This window comes from Pipistrellus hanaki, assembly GCF_964339955.1.
Source record: "Pipistrellus hanaki genome assembly, chromosome: 4".
In the NCBI taxonomy this organism is placed as follows: domain Eukaryota; kingdom Metazoa; phylum Chordata; class Mammalia; order Chiroptera; family Vespertilionidae; genus Pipistrellus; species Pipistrellus hanaki.
In genome coordinates, this window is record NC_140506.1 from 77,220,597 (window position 1) to 77,239,906 (window position 19,310).

The window sequence follows — 19,310 nt, forward strand, 5'->3', positions numbered from 1 at the left end:
TCGATGTTTCTAACTCTCTATCCCTCTCTCTTTCTCTCTGTGAAAAATCAACAAAATATATTAAAAAAAAACAAAAAACAAAAAACAAGAGTGGATTAAAAAAAACACTACACAATTGTATGCTGTTTACAAAAAACAACTTCCAATACAACATAGATAGGATAGGAAAAGGTATGCCATACATATATTAATTTTAAGAAGCAGGAGTGGCTATATTAATATTCAATGAAGTAGACTTAAGAGCTGGAAAATTACAAGACAAAGGAGGATATTACATAACAGTAAAAGGATCAATTCACCAAACAGATCAGTAAGAGAATTTAGGATCTTAAATGTGAACATACCAAAAAACAGAGCCTCAAAATACACGTGGCACAAATGACTAGAACCTGAAGGAGAAATAAACCCACAATTATAGTTAGAGACTTCAACGCTCCCCACCACTCACTAGCAAATGATAAACTACTAGAGAGAAAATCAGCAAGTGCATAGAGGATCGAAACAGTACAATCAACCAGTAGAATCCAATTGACATATACAGAAAACTCTACCCAACAACAGAGAAATGTACATCTTTTTAAAGTACTAATGGAACATTCACCAAGATAGACTCTATCTGAGAGTATTAAACCTCAGAAATCTAAATAATTGAAGTCAGAATGTGTTCTTTGATCGCAATGGAATCAGACTAGACACCAGTAACAAAAAGATATTATAAAAGTCTCTAAATATCTGAAAATTTAACAGCATAATTCTAAATAACCCATGAATCAAAAGAGATCATTCAAAGTTAATAAAAATATGGAGAGATGAATAAAGTGAAAGAATAACATCAGTCAATAATATAAGTTCTGACAGGGGGAAAAAAAAAAAGAAAAAAAAACTAGAAAAAGAAGAGGAAAAACAGCCAGGCCAGTGTAGCTCAGTGTTTGAGTGTCAACCTATGAACCAAGACGTCAGGGGCTCAATCCCCACAGTGGAGCCTGCAAGCAGCAGCCGATCAATGATTCTCTCTCATCATTGATGTTTCTATTTCATTCTCCCCCTCCTTTCCTTTCTTAAATCAATAAAAATATATTTTTTTAAAGAAAAAGAAACAGCTGAAACCGGTTTGGCTCAGTGGATAGAGTGTCGGTCTGCAGACTGAAAGGTCCCGGGTTTGATTCCGGTCAAGGGCATGTACATTGGTTGCGGGCACATCCCCGGTAGGGGGTGTGCAAGAGGCAGCTGGTCGATGTTTCTTTCTCATCAACATTTTTATCTCTCTCCCTTCCTCTCTGTAAAAAATCAATAAAAATATATTTAAAAAAAAGAAAAGAAAAAGAAACAAAAACAGGAACAAAACAAAACAAACAGAAAGAAAATAAAAATTGGAAGTCAATGAAATTGGAAACAGGAATTGTAGGAGAGGAAAAAAAATGAAATAAAAAAAGATACTTTGAAAATAATGAATAAAATATGCAAACCTCTAGGAAGAGTGACAAAAAATAAAAAGAGATGACATCACAAATATCAGGACTAAGATAGGGAATATCACTATAAATCCTGCAAACTTTAAAAAATAGAAGGGAATACTATAAACAACATTACATTAATAAATGCAACAACATAAGAATTGGACCAATTCCTTAAGCTGTCAAAACCTCAAACAGATGAAATAGATATCTGAACTACGCTAGAACCATTAAGGAAATTGAATTCATAATTCAAAAGCTCCTGAGAAAATAAATCTCCAGGCCCTGACAGTTTCAGTGGAGAATTCTACCAAACGTTTAAAAAAGAATTAACACTGATTCTACACAGTCTCTTCCATAAAATAGAAAGCACTTCCCAAATGACTTTATGAGACCTAATACCAAAATCAGATAAATGATACCAAAAAAGAGTCAACTTCGAACTAATTATCTCTGATGAACTTAGATGTAAGAATCCTAAGTAACTAGCAAGCTGAACCCAATAATATCTAAAAAAAAAAAAAAAAAGTATATACCCTGACCAAGTCATATTCATTCCAGATATGCAAGGCAAGTTCAACAGTTTAAAAAAAAATCACCATATCATCCAGTTATATAACATCAAGTTATAAAATAAGTCATGGAATATAAAGTATAGCATAGGGAATAGAGTTAATCCTATATAATAAAAGGGTAATAAGCAAATCGACTGACGGCGGATCGACGGGTCGCTATGACATGCACTGACCACCAGGGGGCAGATGCTCAACACAAGAGCTGCCCTCTGGTGGTCAGTGCACTCCTACAGGAGGAGCACAGCTCGCCACAAGCAGAACTGATGGCTGGCAAGTGCAATGGCAGTAGTGGGAGCCTCTCCCGCTTCTGTGGCAGCTCTAAGAATGTTCGACTAAAGGCTTAGGCCCACTCTGAGGGCTACCAGACTGCTAAAGGGTGCAGGTTGGGCTGAGGGATCCCTGTCCCCCCAGTGCACGAATGTCATGCACCGGGCCTCTAGTGTCATAATAACTATGCTTAGTGACAAACGGTTCCTAGACTTACTTGGTAATGGTAATGGCTTTGTAAGGTATGCAAATGTTGAATCACTTACGTTGTACACCTGAAACTAATGTAATATTGTACGTCAAACATAATTAAAAGTAAATTTAAAAGTGATCAACACATTTTTAAGCAAGTCTGAGGAGCTCTGTGCTAAGAAACCTTTATTATATTCAAATTAGTATATACTCTTTAGCAATAAAGATGATCACTTTTTAGTAAACTTTAGATGTAATCTTTAGTAATAAAAACAATGTGACTTTTGTTGAGACCAAAGGAGTCTATTAAATAATAAAAAACATTTAATCATATCAATTGACACAGATCATTCATATTTTTTTTAAAAAAACTTTCAACAAGAATAGGGAATTCACTAAACTTGGTAAAGAGTAACTACAAACATCATACTTAATGTGAAAGATTGAATGCTTTCACCATGAGATTGGGAATAAGCCGATCATATCATAATCCCAAGAAACATGCTCACATTTCTTTTTACTACCCATGAACATGTTACATTTATTCCAGAGAAGATGGAATTCCTAGGTGTACACTTGTCAGAACAAGTGCAAAATGTGTATGTTGAAAAGTTACACATTTGTGGACGAAAGAAATAAAAAAAGACTGAAGTAAACTGAGAGACATACTGTGGTCATGGGCTGGCAGACTCGACATAAAGGCCTCCATTCTCCCCCAAACTCATCTATATGTTTAGTGCAATTCTTATAAAAATTCTAGCAAAGTTTTGGTAGTCATAGATTAGCTTATTCTAGAATTTATATGGAAAAACAGAGCCTAGAATAGCTAAAACAATCTTGATATGAAAGAAGAAAGTTGGAGGAATTATTTACTTGATATGAAGGCTTACTATATAGTTACAGTAATCAAAACAGTGTGCACTTGGCAGAGGGATGGACAGACAAACAGACCGATGGAGCAAACAGGGATCAGCCCACATTAATACGCTCAACTGGCAAAGTGGTCAAAGCAACTCATGAGACAAAGAACAGCCTTTTGAACAAACAGTGCTAAAGCAAGTGGACATCCAAAGGCAAAAAATAAACTGACTTAAACCATACACTCCTACAAAAGTTTACTCAATATGAGACATATATTTAAATGTAAAAGAATAAAATCTTTTTTGGGGGAAAAAACACACAGGAGAAAATCTTTGTGGTTTAGTGGTAGGCAAATAGTTCTTAGACTTGACACTAAAAGCATGGTCTGTAAGTGGGAAAACGGATAAAGTGGACCACATCGAAATGAAAACCTTTGGCTCTGCCTAAGCCTATATAAAGAGGATGAAAAGATGAACTATGTATGGGAGGAGGTATTTGCAAACAACATATCTAACAAAGGAATAGTAGTGAGAATTATAAAGAATTATCAAATCACTAGTGAGAATGTATAAAGAATTATCAAATCACAACAGTAAAACAAAACAAAATAAAAACAACTATCCATTTAGAATATGAGCAAAAAACATGAACAGACATGAACAGAAGAAGACAGAGGTGGTAAATAAGCCTGGGAAAGATTGGCCACCAGGGGAGTGCAAATTAAACAATGGAATATCACTGCACACCTATCAGGATGGTTGAGATCAAAGAAGGATGACAACAAAGCTGGAGAGGATATGGAAGACCTGGATCACTCACACATTGCTGGTAAAAATGTGAAATATTACCGCCTTTCTGGAAAACAAGCGGGCAGTTTCTTATAAAATAAAAAAAGACCTGCACACAATTGTTCGTAGAAGCTTTATTCATAACAGCCAAACACTTGAAACAGCCCATACTCCCAGGCGAATGGTTAAATAAACTGTGGCACATCGATACCATGATATATCATTATTCATATATAACTTGAACAGAGCAAACTATTGATGTGCAGCAACTTGACTGAATGAGTGAATCTCAGGGATATTACGCTGAGTGGGGGGAGGAGGGAGGTGTCAATCCCCAAAGGTTACATACTGTAGGATTCCGTTTATAAAAAATTGAAATGACGAAGTTTTAAAAAGGGAAAACAGCTTCGTGTTTGGCAGTAAGGGGCGGGGGGAAGGTGGGAGCTGTGATGGAAGTGTTCACCACCTTGATAGTGGTGGTGGAGATGCAAACCTACACATACAATAAAACTGTACGGCAGGACACATGCACACACACATGTGAGTACGGTAAAACCAGGAAAATGCGAAGGATATTGGTAGATCTATCAATGTCAGAACCCCATTTATATATTGTATTATGGCTTTTGCATGTGTTACCATTGGAGGAAATTGGGTGGAATGTACATGGCCTCTATCTGAATTGTTTCTTAAAACCGCATGTGAATCTTACAACCATTTTGACAAGCCTTAAAAAAAAAAAAAAATGACAGTCTATATAATACCAGATTGAATTAACAGACATTGGGAAGTGAAAGAAGATAATAAATAAAAGTCAAGTTTCCTTTCAGGAAAAGTCAGAAGTCATTTATTGTTTGACTTTAATAATTCAGACAAATATAATTCTAAATACATGTTTCATTAAAGTAAAAAAATCAGTAGAAGGATTAGAGAAGAGCTTTATTTGTATTTAATTTAGGAGATAAAGCATACAAAACAATCAGTATAGCAAAAGACAGAAAACAAAGGACAAAGCTTAAATACCAGAAAATAAAAATAGAACTACTGAACTGTGAACAAATACCAGTTACAAAAGGATTTCCGATATACTAAACCACACTATTAAAAGACAAATTCTGTCAGACTGGCTTATGAAACAAATCTGACACTATGATTTGTTTAGAAAGAGAGGGGCATCTACAAAAGTAGAAATTTTTAAAGGAGAAGAATGGGTAAGAATATACCCAGTGAAGTCAATCAAAAAGATGAGATATGGTTAGTATTAATATCCGAAAAGGAGCATTCAGGCAAAAATAGTGGATGGGCCCATAAGGCTGCTTGTAGGTATAAATGGTAATGATGGGGATACATAATGAAAAGACTACAATTTTATTTAGTGAACAGTTCTACCTCCAAAATAAAGCTGTACCTGTCCCTTCTCATTACCTCAGCTGCTCCCATCCTGGTGTTAGAGAGACGTCAGCTGTCCCCCTAACTCTTGAAATAGTTCTCCAAATCCCCATTTCCACTCTTGCTCCCTACACTCCTTCCACACAGTGGCAGTGGTGTGGTCTGCATGTAAATCACACGCCACCCCATCACCTAAAACACTCCGGTGAGTATGGCTACTACAACAGTCATCCAAATTCTTTGTCTTGATGAGACCTGAGCGCTCATCCCTGTCAATTCACTCTTTCTTCATAGCCTCAACACCCTCAGTTTAAAAAGCTGGGAACGTGGCTGTCCACGTTAGTCTTTACTATGGACAGCCATTGACGTCAGCTCTTGAGGTCCACATAGGACAGTGCCTGGAGCTAACAGTATGGTCCGCTTTATTTTTTTCTTAATATATTTTTACTAGTGACCAGGTGCACAGATTCATGCACATTGAAAGGAAATTAATTAGAAGGTGGCTGGTGGGGCGAGAAGGGCCAGACACGTCTTGGAGCCAGCCTCCTCAGTTCCTCCCCCGGTGTATTTGGATTGAGGGGGGTCCCTCCACCAGGTGGGGTCCCTCGGCCTGACCTACAGGGATCAAGCTGAAACCGGCTCTCCAACCTCCCCAGAGGGGTCCTGGAGTGCAAGAGGGCCCTCTGCAAAGTTGTTGTCATGCAGGGTGTGGAATGCAAACACAAGTGTGCAGTAAACCAGATTCGGGGCAACAGTGCCCCAGCAACAACATAGCCCACGGCCAAAGGTGGGATTGCTGGACCCAGCAAGGAATCCGGAATCTTCCTCTCTGGTTTCGGGGTGTGTCACCTGAGAACCACCACTGTCAAGTCATTGCAGCCTGGCAGCTCCAGTGTTGAGCGTCTGCCCCCTGGTGGTCAGTGTGCATCAGGGCAACTGGTCGGTCAGTAGGAGGGACACTTAGCATATTAGCTGTTTATGTATATAGATTGATTTCAGAGAGGAATAGATAGGGAGAAAGAGATAGAAACATCAAAGGTGAGAGTCACTGATCGGCTGCCTCCTGCACACCCCACACTGGGGATCAAGCCCACAACTGGGGCATGTGCCCTGACCAGGAATCGCACTCTGACCTCCTGGTTCACAGGTCAATGCTCAACCACTGAACCACACCAGCCAGGCACAGTATGGTGCACTTTAAATTTGCTAGGAGGATGGATCTTATCACACATACAAAATAATAACAACAGTAATAGGAATAATAATAATACAGAGAGTAAAGGACACTTTGGGAGATGAATATGTGTATAGATAATGGTGGCAATGGTTTCACAAGTGTATACTTATTTCCGAACTCATGGAATTCTATACATTAAATATGTACAGCTTTTTGCATGTCAATCATAACTCAATAAAATGTGTTTACTTTAAGTATCTCCAAAACACCACCCCTGAAGTCCAGGGGACCCCTGGCCCCTTCAGAAGCCTGCCTCTGGGTGCTGCGTGTAGTGGGTTTCAGAAGATGTGTCTGCTGACCCCAGGACATGTCTACAGATTTCATGGCTCCCTTGCTCCTCTCTCTGCCCCCCCCCCCCCCCCCACTGAACTTTAATGCAAGATTCTGCCCTTGATAGAATCAGTTCAACCATCTTTCCTCTACCTCCCATCCTTCTTCTTTAAGTTACTTTGGATGAAAACTCTGTGCTTTCCTGAGAGTCTAGAGTGTACACATAGTGTGTAGAATGTGGGTTAGAACCCTGAGTTTCAGTAGACGAAAGAAAGAAAATAACTTCACAAGACACTTGGGAAGATTCCGTTGGATATGCGGATTAAGCCACTGGTGCCAGGCTTCCCCGATAATGAAACCAGTGACATTCTCATTTTCTTGGCTGAGGTCACCTGTCAGTACATCCTAACCCCAGACACAGGAAGCAGTCAAGAAATTATTTAAAAGAAAAATTTTAAATTACTCTACATGCATTTGTTTCTGATTATAAAAATCAATTCAGATGTTCTCTAATGTGTGTGTGCGTTTTCTGCATACTAATTGGACATAAGGTGATTGGCACGTGGGCACTGCAGCCAGCGTGGGCGCCCTGCAGCTCCCACAGCAGCTCCTGGTGGGCAGCTGTCACTCAGAAGCCTCCAAAGCATCTCCTGCCTCCTGGTGGCTGGGGCTGCCCTTCTGATTACATCCTCTTAGATTCTCAGATCAAGTTTGTGCTTGGTTGACCACAACGATGAGCATATGTATGAGAAACTCTAATCACCTTTTGTTGCCACTGAAAACAGCTGCTTTAGAATGTGATTTTTGTTCATTTGAGATGTTGCTAATTTCATTGAATAATAACAGAGTAGAACATCTGGTCTCATTGTAGAAATTCCAGAAAATAAAAAGGATTAAGAAAAAAAATTACATTCACCTTTATGCCAACCAATAATAATTAGTATTGTCAGCATTATTACATTTTCTCCAGTTTTTGTCTCTCCATGAATATAAATGGAAATAGAATAGATGTTGAACAGCAATGTAATTATGCTGGAAAGTCAATCTCTACAGACTGCAAAGGGAAAATGGCACTTTTAATAACTGTACAATGTCCCATCGTTGTAACTGTATTTTCTACCTCTCTGAGTAATTTCAAATCATAGTCCTGAACATAGAATTATTTTTAATTATCAGGTTGAAACATTTGAAAAGTTGGGGCAAAGTATCTCCAGGAACCTTTCCAAGAAGTTTTACAATTTACATTTCTACCAGTTTGTACATTTTATCTCTCTGACAGCACTGAGCATTATCCTATGTCTTATTCTTTTCTAATCTGATAGCAGGAAAATGTTATCCAATTAGTATTTTAATTGACGTTTCTTAGTTTTCCAGTGAGGTTCAACTGCTTTAGTATGTTTACTGAAAGATGCATTAATTTCATGCTGTTCCTTATCCCATCTCTCTGTTGTCACGTTCAGAGGTTTCCACGTTGCTTCAGAAATGCTCTTCACTTATGCTTCAGTCTCTCACAGCCATGTTTTTCTGGTTGGTTAGTTCTGAAACAAGTCTTTTACTTTGATTGTTTAATGGTTTTTATTTATGAGTTCTTCCATTACTTTAATGCTTAGAGAGACATTTCCAAATTAGAAAATTACTTATTAAAATGTAATTTCTTCCCTTTTAGAAACAGTTAAAATTTATACATGCATTCCTCCTCATTTTATTGTGTTTTGCTTTATTGCACATCACAAACATTGTGGGGGGGATTTTAATCCTCATGTGAGGATATGTTTTTATTGATTTTAGAGAGAGAGAGGGAGGGAGAGATGGGGGGCAGAGGAGGGAGAGAGAGAGAAATATTGATGTACTCACCCCAACCCTCCTGTATGCACTCTGGCCGGGGATTGAAACCACAGCCTGGGTTTGTGCCCTAATCGGGAATGAACCTGCAATTCTTCCGTGCGCCCTGCAGTGCTCCAACCAACTGAGCCACGCTGGCCAGGACAAACGTTGAGCTTTTTACAAACTGAACTCAAGACCTTCCACTGGCAACAAAATTACAGCTGGCTTTATTGTGATAACTCGTTTTAGCTTTATTACAGCGTCTGGAATGGAACCTGCAATACCTCCAAAGTATGCCTATCGTATTATAAAGACTAGAGAACAACTGCACTCGTAAATGTGGGTAAAACAGTAAAATGTAAACCAATTACCAAGGTCTGAATCAGACCAGTCAGCCTGCCTGGTCACTGGAATTTCACCTGGGAGCGAATCAGCCACCTGGAGGGCTCAAGGGAACCCACACTGCTGGGCCCACCTCTGGAGTTTCTCATTCAGTGTTTCAGGGTGGGTTGGCATTTGTATTGCTAACACGTTCCGGGTGATGCTGCTGCTGGTTCAGGAACCACACTTGGAGACCCCCCTGCCAGCACTAATGCTTCCCACCCTCCATATTTCAAATGCAGTAAGCACACTGTGGATTCAAACACTGGCTGTCAATCAAACCGGGCTCGTGATGGACATCTCTGCTAACAGCTGTTTAGGTTCCATTAGATGATTAAGTACTGAGGAGCAGCAGCTCTGGATCTAAAACTCTGATAGAGTGGCACGTTGGCAAAATATTGAGGGGAGAGCAATCCGGTTGGTGCCAGATCTGCTATTAGGAGAGACTGCCTTCTGGAATGTGAGTTATCCTTCAAAAACAAACAAACAAACAAAAAACAAACAACAACAAAAAACTAAAGGTGGTATTTTCTATGTCTTGGCCCCAAGCAACAAATAAATGCCTCAAAGGGATAAGCATGATTTCTTCTGTCTTTTTTAAAAATTTGCTTTCCCTGCAAGTTTTATCAAGAGCCAACCTCATCGGACAGGTAATCTCCGGTTTTACAGATGAAAAAATTATAGATATTTCATAGATACCTAACTGGCTGGGGACTGCATTTTTCTGTTTCTGATTATAGAAGTAACACATGCCCTCTGTCAAGATTTTGGGAAATACAGGGAGATATGATCACTCATCATCCTACCACACATGAAAAATCACTGATGTTCCGACATATTTCTCTCCAGTCCTTTTATGCAAAACAGATATGGATGACACAGCGCCTGTAGCTTCGTATCGTGTTTCTCTCATGCATCATGAACACGGAACATCAAGTGCTCTCAACTGACTAGGAGTCAAGAATTTCAAGTCCAGCTCCTCGCCCATCTCAGCCATGGCCTGGGGACCAGGGCCTACCTCTCCCTTTGGGACAGAAATCAAAAGTCGAGAACCATAATAGAGATGGAAAGCCAGGAAAGACATGAGACCACAGAATTCTGGGTGGAGAGACAGAGGGCAAGCCTGGGCGCAGCTCTGGGTATTATCCCACCAGATGGGGAGGAGTGGGCGGCTGGAAAGGATCCTGTGTCAGTCTGCTGTTAGAGAAGTCAGTGCGCCAAGCAGGCCACACACTTTTATGTTAGAGAAACTCACAATGTCATGGACATGGCACACAGCTGTGAGGTAAGCCAACTCTGGTAACAATCAGCTTGCATATGGCCAGCGGAGGCTCGGGTCATTTAGGCAACGCTCTCCAGCACACACACAAAGGCCAAGGAGCCAGCATGAGTTCCTTGTTTCTTGAGCTCCAGTCCCAGATGCAGTCCCATACACCCAGCGCCATCCAGTCAGCAGATCCATTTATGTAAATACTAATGTGTTTCATTCCTTAAAACAAAGCCCCTAAAGCAGCAAAGTTTCACTAGTAATGAATGGTGTTTGACTATGGATAAGATAAAAATGTGAGCAAAAGAGCCCAGTGCTAGAGCACCCATTTGATGATTTCCAGAGTCACTGTGGCCCGGGGGTTTTACTCACTCCTTCCAGCACCCACAGAAAGACACAGAGATAGCTCAGCAACCCTCGCAAAGTGTGAACTCATTTCCTTCAGAGAGAGAAGAGGTTGACAGAGTGAAGGCTGAACACTGGATTGGCAGAGCTGTCTGATTTCCCATGATCCTTGTCATTCTCCTTCTCATTGTGCACTGTCTGCACACTCAGTGCAGAACGGTGTTGCGGGGGTGGAGGTTAAAGAGGAGACCCTGTGAGGACCACTGTGGTGACTCGGGTGAACCTTGGGATGCCACAAAAGAGGTCTCCTCTGCCACTTGGGGCACCTACTGTATCAAAGACTCTCATTGTGGGGTACAAGTGGATTCACGATGTAGGATGAGAATGAATGGTGGAACTATAGTGATTCTGAGGACCCCACTTCTCATGCAGGGACAATCCACCTGAAGCACTGAGCATGAAAGCCACTCCCCCATCCTGAGTCCCAGGTCCTTTTACTCCTCGCATTTCCTCCTCTCCACCATCAATATATATCAAATCCTAAGGCTGGCTCCAAACACAATTTCACATTCCCTCCCCAGTACATCACTGCAATTCAGAAAACACACAGAAATGTGATGAACAAAGAATAAAAGACACTACGCCTTATGTGTATTATCCCACCAGATCGGGAGGAGTGGTCAGCTGGAAAGGATGCTGAGCAGGACTGCTATTTGGAGAAGCCAGTGTGACAATCAGGCCCTAGTCTGGACCAAATCTGGGGATGGGCGTCCCACACACTTTAATGTTGAGGTCACTTACAGTGTCTTGGACATTGCGCACAGCTGTGAGGTAAGCCGGCTATGGTAACAACCAGCTTGCATGTGGCCAGCGGAGGCTCAGGACATTTACATTCCAAATTGGTTGCCCAGGGATCTGTGAGATGCACACACCAAGGGCTGAACACCCTGGGAGGAAGGAGAGAGACTCTGGGGGCATGGCCCTCAGACTATCTTCCTTAGGGATGAAGCTGCTTTAGTAGTCAATTACATTCTGTCTTCACTGCTACCGATTTCCTGCAAAGAGCCAGGGGCTCACGCTTTTGGGACTAGCACCAACTGACAAGTAGCTGCTTTTGCAGAATCCTATTTTATTTTTACCTTGGCACTTCAGGCTAGAAATCCAACAGATAGATTGGATTAGCAAAATGAGCCCAGTGCATGGTAGGATCACCTCTCAGAATACAGAAAACAGCCCCGGTCACAGGTCTCTTCTAAGGAAGGGAGAAACCAATGTCTGGGGGAAATGGAAGGCTGTGGCGGCAATTTGGGTCAGAAGCTAAAGCCCAATTACAGAGTCTGTACCCTGTGTAGGCAGCCTCCAGCAGGGCCCCAGTGATCCTTGCCTCAGAGTTTGTCCTACTACCCTGTCTGGGGATGACCTGTGTAACCAAAAGAATTTTGGGAAAAAAAAAAAATCATGGAGTTTGCCTTTTAAAGCTAGGTCATACAAAAACATCACAGCTCCTGCCTTGTCCTCTCTTGGATTGGTTGTCTTTTGGAAGCCAGCTGCCATGTCACAAGGACACTCAAGCAGCACCGAGGCGGCATCCTTGTGGCAAGGACCTGAGTTCTCCCGCCAACAGCCAGCATCACCATGCCATCAACATGAGGGAGCCCGAAGCACATCCTCCATCCCAGTCAAACCTTCGGATGATCACAGCCCCAACCAGCATCTTGATTGCAACCTCGTGAGAGACCCTGAGCCAGAACCACCCCAGGTGAGCTGCTTTCAAATTCCTGACCCACAGGAACCTCGTGAGATAGTAAGTATTTAGTGTCATTTTACGTCACTAGCTTTTGGTGTAATGTATTATGCAGCAAATGCATCATTAATGCACCCTGCCAGGTGTACCATTAAGTCTATTAATGCAGGAAACTGACTTTGTCCCTGGTGGGAAGCCTTGTCAGCGTGTCTTCTTTCAGAATATTGGTATCTCCTGAGATATATGGGTATCCAGTGCAGTAACCTGCCTTCCTGCTTCTCTTCTTCCATACCATCCTCAACCACTGTACCACGCAAACATATACATGTACATAGGCATATACACACATGCGCACAACTTTCTTTTAAACCTGAAAAATCACCAAATCACTCAAGTGCTGAAAATATGAACTTTTTTCCAGGAAGAACCAGATGCTTTGGATGTTTTAAGTAGTATTTTTCACTCTGTCTCTGAATGGACAGATGGCGGGGGCGGGGAGAACACAGCTGACGACTGAGAATTGATTGATGTGTCTGTTCTCCTTTGCTAGTCATATAATTCTGAGCTGAGTGAGCCAGAGCAAGGGAGGAAAGCCACAGCCACAAATGCGTGCACTCCCAAATTCGTCTAAATATTCCAGAATGGAATTTCTCCTTTTCTCTCATTTTCCCATCCCATTTACCACCCTAGGTGAGGAGGAGAGTCTTTGATGAGATAAAAGCACAGAGGCTGTGTGAGCATAATAAATAGCCCATCCAAATTATGGTAGAGGCCATCAAGCTATTACAAGAGAAACATTTCCTCCCTGCATAGAAGTTCTGCTATGAAGAACCCGGAAGATGTGAGGCTCTAAGTTTCTGCAGGTCCTTCCCCTCCAGGAGTCTTTGTGGAGTTCTAAATTGGACATGTTGAGTATAAGGTGGGGCCAAGAAGAAGGCTAGAACTGGGAAAGCCTTGCAGCATCCTCCTTGGCTGGAGTGGGCCCTGAAGGCAGCGGCAAAAGGTAGAAAACGGGAATAAAGGAGAGCAGAGAAGGGGCACCAGGGAGAGAACTCCTGATAAACATCCAGAGTGGACCTGCGTGGGTTGAAAGATGGCCAGGTGGGAAACTATTGCTCAGGCTCCTGTGTGTTTCCTTTTATTTCTGTCAGAGAACTCTACCTGCCTGCCCTTCCAAGTATGGAGTCATACCTGAAGGGTTACACGTGAAATTTTCTCATCACGAGGTGAGTAGGGTCATGGAGGTCCTTCTCTAGAAAGAATCAGGGTTGATCATGACCACAGTTTGGGGAGACAGTGTTCTTCCGGTGTGTCTGAGCAGAGTAGATATCAGAGGCCCCATGTCATTGTCCCTGGCCCTGGATTCTCCAGGAACTGGCCCTGTGTCTCTCTGTTCATCTTCTTCCCTGCATCTTCCCCTGCTGAGCTCTGCCACCAGCTCTGATGCATCCCAGGGTGTCCAGCCCCGGTCTCTTGCCTGTGATCCATTCCTGATTTCAACTGTGCATAGACTTTCCCCCTCTTGGTTATCAAATCCAATTTGGAATTCCACACAGACTCCTTTTCTCCATGATCTTATTTCTGGTAATTTCAGCTAGGAACTTTGGAGTCACCTCAGATCTTCTTTCCTCAGGACCTAAATCCTCCTGCCAGTGGTCCTGAGGTCTTTCCCTTTACACTGTACTTTTGTTATGCTCAATGATGGACTGTGCTCAGAGCCTCCCCCCTTTGCAAACTCTCATCCTGAAAGGCCTGAAATGTGCTCTTTTCTTTCTTTGCTCCCTTCATCTCCCTCATATTTCAGTTTGAAACAAGGGCCCCCATTTCCTTAAGCCTTACCTGACCCCTAAAGACCACATTTGTCTCCTTTCTTGAACTTCTATTCTTCTGTTTCAAAGAAAATTGTTAATGAGGACCTGCTGTGTGCAATGTGCCAACAAGGGGGCAACAACAGTGAAGTTCTGGGCCTCAAGGAGATTACAGTCTAGTAATCATAATACCAATTAATTTCCTTTTTTCTCTTTCTTTTTTAAAAATATGTTTTCATTGGTTTTTAGAGAGATATGAAAAGAGAGAGAAACATTGGTGAGAAAGAAATACTGACTCATTACCTCCCACTGAGGATGGTGTCCACAACTCAGGCAAGTGCCCAGTCTGAGAATCAAACCAGCAACCTCTTGGGCATTGGGTCCAAGTGGCTTAACTACTGAACCACACCAGCTGGGCTATTTCCTCTTTCTTAACTGTGTTTCCCCAACCAAATTCTTAAATAGCCAGGACTGTGTCTTAATCTTTTTGTAAAATCCACAGTGACTGTTAGACTACAGGGCACGTGATATGTTCTTACTACTTTTTGGTTATATGCAAGACCGGTAATAGAATCAGATTAAAAAAAAATACATGTCAACTACAATCCTTATCTAAGTTACAGAAATATCTTTAAAAAAGAAACCTTCAAGACATTTAAAAAACCATGCCATGTTTGAATGATGTTTTACATCTCTAATCAATAAATCAATTTAACTTGTCAAATTATTTTTAATATAATCATTGATAATTTATTCCCCAAATTCCATAATCTTGAAATAATAATCATATTGTAAGATTAATGATTCAAAGCACATTAGTAATTCAAAGATAGATATCTGAAATTTCCTAAGAGATTTCACAAGACAGAAATAGGAGCAAATTGAGAAGCACTGAACATAATCCTTAAGCAAACCATTCTGTTCTATTAAGGACAAGATTGTTGATAAGATCCCGACACACAAGAGAACCATGACATCTTCTCAGCAAGGGGCTCCTGAACCAGGGACAGAACTGGACTCAGATAATATTGATATGTCTTTTTTAAATGTGCCAAGGAAAAAGATTTTGTGAATCAGAATTAGAGAAATCTTATTTCTCCAAAATGTAAAACACTTTTTGACATAAGAAAAAAAAAACAGGGAGATATTTCATTCCTCCCTGCCTTAAATGAGCATAGTTTTGATTCTTTGTTCAGAGGATCTAATATGTACCTCAGTTTAGACTACAAGGAATGCATGTCAGTCCAACCTGGAAGAGATCTTCATGTGCTCAAGAACACAGCATCAACAATTTATCTCAGATATATGTTTACTGTCAAAGTAAAACTTTAAAAAAATCTTACTCACCTGCCAGAATATGCTGTCTATTGTGTTTCCAAGAAAACCATCACGGCCTTCTGAAGACACCAGTTTCGGGCCAAGAATTGTCATGAATTCATCAAAATCCACCTGGCCATCCCCTGGAAGGAGAAGATACAAATATAAATGTAAAAGTAGTTGAAATTGGCCTATTGTACCTCATGAAATAAACATCTTCATATTTTCCTCCTTAGCATGACCTCAATAAAAAACTAGGCATTACTGAAAGTTGTGCAACATTCTTCAAATACCAAAAGAAATACAATAAATTATTGGTAATTATCAGTACATCCAATACCACATATCCCTAATTATTTGTCTGTATTTTTATTTAAATGCTCTACCAGCACCTCAAATTGCCCAACTATACATAATAAAAATTGCAGCTTCATTCATATCTCTCCCTTCATCTTTGTCACTTACAAATACATTTAGTCATCAGGTTTTATGGAATTCACCTCTTAGATACCTGTGGCTGTTTTATTTTTCTTATTAATCCAACTGCTAATCCCTTTCCAAAGACTATGGTGGGAAAGTGATTCCAAGGATTCAAGTTCCTAGTTATCATTATAATGTTATTAGAATTGCTTTCTGACCTCACGCTCTCAACTCCTCATTTTCCTCCAAACAATTCCAAGTTTACTTCCCTTAAACACATCTGATCATGCTTTATAAATCAATTCATCTTTGAAAATAAGGAAACCACCTCAGGGTAGTATTCAAGTCCCACTGCCCCTCTTGCCACCTTTTGCTCCCCACCTCTGCACAAATTGCCCTGCTTTTTCAGAGGTTCAGGCCTCCGTACATCCGGGATGCTTTCCCCCATTGGTTTACCTGGTGAACACCATCAGTGCTCTAAGATGGAGCTTAAATATCATAGTTCCTTTTCATTTTCTTTCTGATCCTTCCTCAGCTCACTAGACAGAGTTGGCCAAACTTTCTCCGTCTCTCCTACTAACTTAATGTGCATCCTTTACAGAACTTATCACCTGTATCTCAGTCACTGATTTGCATGCCTGTCTCCTACCTGGACTCTGAAACTTCTTTGTACATTCAATACCGTGGTGGGCCCTCAGTGTGTGCTTGTAAAATGAACAGATGCTGTCTCTTGCTTGATCTTCCTTTGCTCAGTTCAGCATCCATTGGATCTTTCAAGCCTGAGCTGCTACTGACCAAGGCAGACAAAAGCTGACCTTCAAGGTATTGCCCAAGCTTCAATGACTCATCAGTGTGGCATTCCTAATGAGTCATTGAGGCTTGGACGATACCTTGAAATATCGTCTAAGAGAGAGTCTCCACCAAGAGGTCGCCACATCTTGGCTCCCAGCGATGAAGGCAGCTTAAGTGTCTGTACACAATTTGCCAAAGTGCAGACATTGATCCACCCCCAGAATGCAATTGCCTTTAAAGAGCCTTCATTCAAAACCTATTTCAAAAATCCAAACAGATGTCATCATCAAGCTGTCAATAATTCAAATAAGACTTTCTAGAAGATAAAGGAGGCATGAGAAATCAATAGGAAAGAACAGATTTAGCCACCAAATGGGGTGGGGCAGTCAGTGGGCTACTGAGAGGAAACTAATTTATCTTTCAACCTTCAATAAGATAAAGGGATCTAAAATTTCACCCTCATTGATCATAAGAAAGCTAACACAAGCAATAATGCATTACCATCTTGACTTTCAAATTAGAGAATACTTGTAACAAGAATACTGCTCAAGCCTTGCAGAGGTCCAGAGAAGAGCCAAGCTCTCTTCTGCATTTCCAGTACACTTATCTGAATATTGGATATTGACTGGCAGTATTTAAGGTGCTGTAACATGCTGGCTCTTTTTAACATAATAACTTTATTTTTAATAATAATAAAAAAGAAAACAGGAAAATTATCTTAATGCAAAACCAAGATGCTTGCCTCAAGATAATCATCTAGTATTTGTGAAAGTGAAAAATTAGAAGCTGGGAAAGAGAATTCCCAGTCTTCTTAAAATTCACACTGAGCTGGCTCCATGTGGCTCCAAGTCTCAGACAGGCACGCCTGTTATGCACATGCACTAATCCTCTGTGTTGTGTTACATGCCACTGAATTGGCTCTGACTCCTGGTGACCCCATGAATGAGTGATGTCCACAGTGTCCTGCCGTCAACAGCCCTGCTCAGCTCCTGTAGACTCCAAGGCCATGGCTTCTTTTATGGAGTCAATCCATCTCATATTTGATCTTCCTCTATTTCTGCTCACCCCAAAACACCCCTGTTACTATAGGTGGGACTGGAGGGCCAAAGAGTCTCAGACTAAAATATCCATTTTCAATAGAGACACTATCTCCCTTACTAAAGTGATTCTTAGAGGACAAAAAATATCCTAGATATTATAATGGTTTGTGGCCCTCTGGGACCATCATACATAAACAGATAGACAGTATATCTTTCTATTAAAATTTCATGGGGGTAGGGCAACAATGGAAACCAATGTTCTAAGGCTCCTGGGGGTGGGATGGCTATTTAAAAAGAAGGTCAAGAAACACTGGACCAGAAGATGTCCCAAGTACTATGGTTGTCCTTCCCTGGGCCCATTAGCAATGGACCAACATTATCCCAACTCTCTATCACTCATGACGAGGACTAACAGTTCATAAAGGCTTAGCATTTCAAGAGCATGAGTCATGAGACCTTAACTAAAATATGTCTACCAGACGGTCACTCAAGCTCCTGGCCATGGTGTAATAGGCACTGCTGCCTCTCAACTGGGAGGCTTGCAGGGGAGTGGTCCCTAGGACATGGCAAAACACCTGCTCCTCATTGCCAGGAAAATGGGATTGTCTTTGTACAGTCCACCTTCCACGTAGGAGGAGAGGCCACCCACCTCTCCAAAATCCCCCCCCCCCCCACCAGAGTGATGGGAGTAAAGCAGCATGCAATTGGTGCATTTCAAGGGCCCACACGGAACTCTGGTCAAATCACCAAGGAATGCTCAAGAGGGTGCCTTTGGCTGAGAACACCAAGCCCAAAGCTGACAAGCAGACACAATGCTTCAAACTCTCCTGGTACTGGCTGACTGCTCTTTTCTGACTCAATCCTTGGCCAGAGGGGAAGCGCTGGGGGCAGGGTGCTCAGGATGCTGTGGGCAGTGCCAACTGCAGTGCAGCAGAACAGGTGGCTTGGTGCAGACTTTCTGCTACTGGGAGAAGAGGCCTAGTTCATGGAGGATTTGCTTCCAGCTCCTTAGAGGAGGCCATTTGGAACACCGGATTTTTTTATTGGTAAAAATATGATTCCACTGCTCTTTTTTAACTATCATCAAGCAAAGGGAGGTTCCTGCAGGAGAAATAAATTGGGGTAGAGTCCCCATCTCTGTATCTCTCTCAGGACTTTCTCAGCTCTGACTCCTGAGGATTTGTGTACACAGCACATTTTCCATAGACCTTCCATAAGTGAGGGCTCCTCTTGCTACCGCACAATTTGACAGCACAAGGTTCTATTCAGACTTCATGTGAGGAAAAGCTCTCTTCAGCAGTTTGCATTTTAACAAACAGAAATGGAAAACGCCCTACAA

At 41.4% G+C, this 19,310-nt stretch overlaps 1 protein-coding gene across 15 annotated transcripts in view; it reads right to left on the minus strand.

Annotated features, from left to right (window-relative positions):
- The window catches only part of CALN1 (calneuron 1), a 428,626-nt gene that overhangs the window by 124,302 nt on the left and 285,014 nt on the right, over positions 1-19,310 (minus strand). For all 15 annotated transcript variants that reach the window (XM_084880732.1, XM_084880734.1, XM_084880736.1 and 12 more), the window contains one exon: positions 15,750-15,862. In XM_084880732.1, coding sequence (XP_084736858.1) covers positions 15,750-15,862 — 113 coding nt within the window. The remainder of the gene's footprint in view (positions 1-15,749; positions 15,863-19,310) is intronic.